Consider the following 6956-nt stretch of genomic DNA (forward strand, 5'->3'; position numbering starts at 1 on the left):
TATTTCTTTGTAATATCATGGTTCTTGATCATTATATATATATATATATATATATATATATATATATATATGTATAAACTCATATTTCAAAAACATTAATTTTAAATAAAGACAACAGAAGCTCACTTTTCAAACAAACATTTAAAGATAAAGTTTTATAGTATATAAAAACCATGACTGTCCATGTACTTTTTTGGGGCCACTGTATGTGTGCATGTGGGTCCAAATCCAAGGCACTATTCCCACAGTGTTCTTCCTATTGTCCTGGGAGAGAGGGAGGGAAACTAATTAAAAAGAGTGGAAAAGAGGAGACAGAGAAACAGAGACAGAAGGAAGGAGGGAGGGACAGAGGGGGTAAAGATAGAGCGAGATGAGACAGTAGAGAGATGAGGCTAATTGAAAGGAGAGAAATGACAGAGAGAGAGAGAGAGAAAAAGAAGGGAGGGCTGATGAGGGGCTGGGATGAATGGAGGGAGGCAAGGAGTGTGGGAGGGTAAGGAAGAGGGAGCCAAAACTGGCAACTTTGCCAAAGTGCCCAAGTTCAGTCACTTGTGCTGCTGCAGCAGAAAGCCAGAGGACGAGCGTAGCCAGGGCTACCGAGAGGTAGGAAGGGCCAGGAAAAGCAGGAATAGTGAGAGAACACAGAAGAACAAGGACTGTCATTCTCTGGCTTCAAGTCCAGGGGGTCTGGAGATGTCAAAACACGACTACACATAAGAGCAGAAACAAGTACCAGACTTAGTCAGCAAGAGAGGTCTAATAAAAACTCCCAAGCAAGCGTGCTCGTATTGTGGTCGGAGGATAAAGGGAGAAATAGAGGAGAAGAAGGTGGAGAGGAAAAAAGGAAATAGGGAGGGGCGTGTTCGCATTAGAAGGTGGCTGCTTTCCTTACAGCTGCATTTGAAGAGGAGGAATCCATCATCTGAGATCATTTCAGATCATCTTGCACGTCTCCATCGCTCCATCGATTTAACAGTCCCTTGCAGGGATAGAATTGGACGGAGGACCTTGGCGATGAAGAGACCTCATGATTACAGTTCCCCAGACTCGGACACAGACGAACTGATCGATGTTGGACAGGAAGACAGCTACTGGTGAGGACTTTGAGTGTACATTATATAATGTGCTCAGTGGGGGTGATATATGGCTGTCAGTGTCTCTACTGTACATGCAGAGCGCACACTACAACTCAGAATCTCTAAAGATTGAATCATGTGTTAAAAAGTGCTATTTATGTTGAGTTTAATTAAGTATTAATTTAAATTTACAAGCCATAGTTCTTTTAGTGCAAAAATAGCAACTTGCAACTTGTCAAAATGCAAGGTGTTTTTTGACAGCTGTATGGGCGACTCTGCATGGGCCTTCAGGGTTTATGATGCACTGTGCCTTTTATAATAATTCATAAAATGTTTAACATTCACAAATCAAGATATGCAAATGCTATATGTTTTTATGAAGATTTTTGGCATTGGCCAGGATAAGCCATTTTGGTAAGGCATTATTTGGTAAATCCTTTTTGGTAACAAAAATTAGTTATCCTTGTTACATGTATTTACATTATTATGCTATAGTATTACATAGTGTATGTACTATAGTGCAGTGGTTCCCAACCCTGGTCCTGGAGGCACCCCAACACTGCACATTTTGCATGTCTCCTTTCTCTGACGCACCAGTTTCAGATCTTGGAGTGTCTAATAATGAGCTGATGACCTGAATCAGGTGTGTTTGATTAAGGAGACATACAAAATGTGCAGTGTTGGGGTGCCTCCAGGACCAGGGTTGGGAACCACTGCTATAGTGTATAATTACAACACTAAACCAATCCCTAACCCTAAATGTATAGTAAGTACATGTTGTTAATTAATATTACTCAGTGCTTGTAATTACACTGTAGCCAAGGCACATTAAAATAAAGTATGACCGCACTTTTTCACTTATTGCTATTTTTTATGTTGTACTTGTTGAATATTTTATGATGCCTCAATATATTCAGCTATGTTTTACCAAGAAGCATAGATCCTGCATGAAGGCACAGCAAAGTCACGTCCCAAAAATCATCAAATACTACAACCAAGATTCTACAGAAAATTTCCTCTTGTTGGCCCTCCCTATTAGCGCATATCACTGCCATCTACACTATTCCTGAAAGCTGAGTACGATGACACTGGAGTTTATGTGAGCGGACACACATTGTCAAAATCAAACACAGGGCCAATGTCTAACTGGGCAGCTGATGGAGGCCCATAATGATCTTATTTGTCTTAGTCTTGATCTTCCTATTGCTGTGCCACTGACGAGAATTAAGCTCAGCATGCTTTTTCCTTCTCTGTCTGTTTTGCATTTTTCTCTCCGTCATTTAGTCTTTTTGATACTGTTTTTTTAAAGCTGTGACCCAAATCAAGAGCAGACTAAAGACACATGTAACCGCCGTTTGGTCCTTTTGAATTGTGCCCTACGATAACCAATGGTTTCTAATCTTATTGCATTTGAAAAACTCTTAACCAGGATGCAAAAACTCTATACAACAGTTTATTCCTGTAACTAATTTTCTTTTTGGACTAGACTCTTTTCCTCTAAACAAACCTAATGTTTGTGCATTAAGCCTCTTAATGTTAAAAGGAATTACAATATGATATAAAAATAATAGTTATGCATGGAAGTCAAAGTAAAAGCAAAACAAACACTGTCATTCTGCTGGCAGAGCGCAGAAAGTGCCCATGTAAACCAGATACACATTGAAGGATAATACCATGTATTGATGTGCTCAAAGTGCACGCAAAAGCCACCATTTCAGCCTGCCCTGCGGATATGTAATCATCATGTCTTTTAAGCTTAAAAAGAAAATGCTTTCGTACTATGTAAAAATCATAACATATCAGCCATCTGACAATAATGTCCAAAAACGCGTTAAACCAAAATAATCTTGTTTTCTGTTTACCCCGGCGCTCCCGTGTCTAGCTGTTCCCCAAGACAAATTAGATTGGGTTTGATGATGTGCAACAGCGTTTCTGCGTTGTATTAAGTACAGTAATGACAACAATATGCATTGACATCAAAGCTTCAATCTGTACCCTTCCCCGCTCGCTCTTTCTCTTGCTCAGCCCTGTCACTGGGTCCATGTCTCCAGGCAGTACCTCACAGATCCTGGCGCGCAAGAAGAGAAGAGGGGTGAGTTTACGTCAATCTAGCTCTGTTTTTCCCCTGCTTGTTCAAGAATAGACCAAGTATATAATTCGTATATGATCTCGGTACAAGGTCTCTTCTGTGAATGCTGGCCTTTTTTCAAAACTCCCTGCAACATGACCCTCTGCAGCAACATGCATTTTTACAGTTTAAGTCCTCTTGTCTGACTTTGATTTGTGTTTTTCTATTTGACTTGGTATTTTTTCCTAAATCTGATCTTAGAAATGCTGCAACTAGGCCTCGGCCACAAAAATAATCCAGTTAGCAAATGCCTTCCACTTCAAATCGTTGCTCTGTCTTTAAAATGATTCCACTGGATTCCACAGATAATTGAGAAGAGACGCAGGGACAGGATCAACCACAGTCTGTCAGAGCTCAGGAGACTCGTACCCAGTGCCTTCGAAAAACAGGTAAGATGATCAGACTGAACGCCACAGGATCAGTTAGATGCTTCATATTTTCAAAACAGCTGAGTGGACAGAGTTTAAACATACAATATCAAATTTTATAAAACAGTTTTAAAACTAAAACCAGTACCTTTTCCCCTCTTGGCCAGGGCTCCTCTAAACTGGAGAAGGCTGAGATTCTTCAGATGACAGTAGATCATCTGAAGCTGCTGCATGCCATGGGCGGCAAAGGTAAGAGAAGATATTGAGCAGGAGAACCTTAATGGCCTTACACAGTGTTACTGCTACTACTATTGCTCATTCTCTGGGTAATGGATTTTGGCAAGTCCATAACCTCAGATATTCACTTATGGCATAACGAGACTCGCATGTTTGTTTTATGGGCATGAATGATGCCTCAAATCATGTCTTGTTGAGCAACCAGAACACGTTAGAAACAACTCAGGAACATGCTAAAACTTTAGCAACTGCATAGCAACAGGAACTACTTACATTATTCACTGTAACAGTGATGTTTGCATGTTCAGACACCACTCGAATTTACTTCTGGAAAAAAAAATCAAATTTAGTCTTTGCATGTATTAAAACTTACTGAATTTGATTGACTGTTAAAATTTACAGAATTTGCTTCTTAAGACTGTTCAGATATCATTTAGATTCATCACAACTGTGCTATTCTATTTTACAGATACTATTTTGAACGGTTTTTTTTTCTGTTTTAGTACAGAGACATAAAAACATAAAAGCTAATTATTAATTTGAAAAACAATCATGCTTAATATTTTTCTCATAATATAGGCCACACTACTGTTTAAACATTTGGGGTCAGTGAAATCTTTTTAATGTTTTTAAAATAAGTATTTTATGCTCCACAAAGCTGCATTTATTTTTGACCAAAAATACAGTGAAACAGCAATAATGTGAAATATTATTACAAATTAAAAATTGTTTTATATTTTAATATATTAAAAAAGGCATGTATTCCTGTGATGGCAAAGCTGATATGCTGTATTTATATAATTCTAATATGCTGATTTACTGCTTAATATTTCTTCTTATTATCATTTCTTGTTAATATATACAATTTTTTTTTTTTCAGGAGTCTTTGATGAACAGAAGGTTCAAAAGAACATAATTTAGTTGAAAATATAAAAAAAAGTTTTTAAAAAATAATAATAATACTGAACCCAAACTTTTAAAAGGTACTGCAAATGGGTCCAGGGTCCTTATATATGAACATTTATAGCTATATTTTAGGAAGGAGGTCCCTCAAAAGGGCATCATAATAATTGTGGGTACTCAAGTATATAATTTGTTTTCTCTCTCCTAGGCTACTTTGATGCTCGTGCTCTGGCAGTGGACTACAGGACTCTGGGCTTTCGGGAGTGTGTTGGAGAGGTGGTAAGATACCTCAGGTCTCTGGAGGGGGTCGAATCCTCAGATCCCATTGGTGCACGCCTCGTGTCCCATCTCAGCCACTGCGCCAGTGAGCTGGACCCTCTCCTCCAGAGCCCCGCTGCTCTGCCTTTTCCTCCTTGGCCCTGGCCCTCCTTTCCTCAGCTGGCATCCACTTCGTCTCCAACGTCATCTAGCCCGTTTCCCCCAACCACCTGCCGAAATCTGACCCCCCATGCCACCGCCGCCTTGCTGGGTTACCCTTCACCGGCCCTGCGAGTGGGATCTTTGAGCAACCAGGGGGCATTACTGAGTCCAGCGCTGACCCCGGTGCGTCGAATGCCCTCTATCCCCGGACATCCACACAGACTTCAACAGCACTCACCTGATGGACCCACAATCCCGTCATCCTCCTCATCCTCCTCCAACTCCTCCCCTCCCCAGATTTCCTTCAGACCCTTTGCCCCTCTGGGGTCTCCAGCCCCAGGTCGCAGGGGTTTGGGCATCTCCAGTAAGTCCGGACAGGCCTGGGGCACAGAGATTGGGGCATTCTAAATCAGAAGTTTGGAGTTTATGACAGTCTGAAAGGAAAAATACATTTCTTGGTCATTCAGACTTATTTATGACCATTACCGCCTTTAAAAGGAACCACAAAGCATTGAACAATTCAAATAAAATGTGTATTCAGTTGAATCTACTATTCCAACATTTAAACTCTCAGATAAAACAGGTACAAAAGCTGTCACTGGGGCGATGCCCTTTCGAAAGATACACCTTGGTACTCCTAAAGGGTGCATATTAGTACATAAATACATATTAGTATAAACCGACTGAGTGCTTTTGTACTTTTTTTCTGAGAGTTTAAAAATAATTAAACAAAACAGTCTGATTTTGCTTACTAAGAAAAATAGGAGGGGAATGAAATGGACTGTAGAATTTAAGTGTAAAATCAATTAAATGCAACTCTCAGAAAGACAGCTTAAGTTAAAAGAATGGCTCAAAGCAATTCAGTGATAGGAACTTGGATTTTGAGATCTAGATACCGGAACTTTCTAGAACTCTGATCTTATTTTTATTTTTTTTATTAGTGTACTTGTTTACTCAGTCATTTATACATTCACTTGGATTCTGACATGATATATCATACATTTGAGATGGAAATTCTTGAGAAGATTACATAAAGACAAATGTGCCTTATTAAAACAGTGTTCCTCTTGTTCACTTACTTGTGTGTGCAAATACATGCAGCTTCCAGAAGATGGCAGCACTCGCGCAAACTCAGCCGATCACAATTCTCTCAAGGCAGTGTCGTGTATGCGAATCTTGTGAATGTCTTAGAGTTCCCTTTTCCTGAATCACATAATGAAAGGAAAACTATTAGCAATGTTATGTCTTTTTATTCTATACTGGACACCAGCTGAGTTCTTTTATCAAAAAGTCAAATTTAAACTCAAAAAATGTACAAATCCTGCAAAATACTCCAACATATGCATCATTACTAAATTTTATTACCAATGTTTTGTTCAATTGACCTTCCTCATGCCTAAAAACCCTATTAAAAAAGTAAAAGTAGCGTAAAGCTGTCTTTTATAAATCTGATCAAACTAAAGACTCGTTGGAGATATGAAGGATGAAATACTACTCTATAGGTACTCAAGATTAACATGAGATTGGCAGAAACTGTGTGTTATGTCCCCTTTAAAGCAGAAATGGACTCACTAAGTACACAAACTGACTCTTATCTAAAAGACTCCTCTAGGTGATATAAGAGTAAGGTGCCATTTAGAGCATCTTGTTTGCTTTAGCTGTCTCCAGTGAGGATGATGAGAACACTGCGGTACGGTGGCCACTCAGTGAAAACATGGTGGCTGCTGGCCCTGATCCTGCAACAGCAAGAGGAAACCAGGCGCACTGTGTGCCCTCTCAATGCCTCTGCCAACCACTCTCCATCTACAGGCTGTAATTATAGTG

General features: G+C 39.6%; 1 protein-coding gene across 1 annotated transcript; it reads left to right on the forward strand.

Annotated features, from left to right (window-relative positions):
* The first annotated feature begins 935 nt into the window (after positions 1 to 935).
* Positions 936 to 5813, forward strand: LOC107696201 (hairy/enhancer-of-split related with YRPW motif-like protein). Its single transcript, XM_016496438.1, has 5 exons — positions 936 to 1094; positions 3102 to 3168; positions 3510 to 3593; positions 3740 to 3821; positions 4921 to 5813. The coding sequence occupies exons 1-5, from the start codon at positions 1015 to 1017 to the stop codon at positions 5538 to 5540; spliced, it is 933 nt and encodes a 310-aa protein (XP_016351924.1). The 5' UTR covers positions 936 to 1014; the 3' UTR covers positions 5541 to 5813.
* The last annotated feature ends 1143 nt before the right edge of the window (positions 5814 to 6956 follow it).

The sequence above is a fragment of the Sinocyclocheilus anshuiensis genome, unplaced genomic scaffold (genome assembly GCF_001515605.1).
Source record: "Sinocyclocheilus anshuiensis isolate Anshui unplaced genomic scaffold, SAMN03320099.WGS_v1.1 scaffold734, whole genome shotgun sequence".
Taxonomy (NCBI): domain Eukaryota; kingdom Metazoa; phylum Chordata; class Actinopteri; order Cypriniformes; family Cyprinidae; genus Sinocyclocheilus; species Sinocyclocheilus anshuiensis.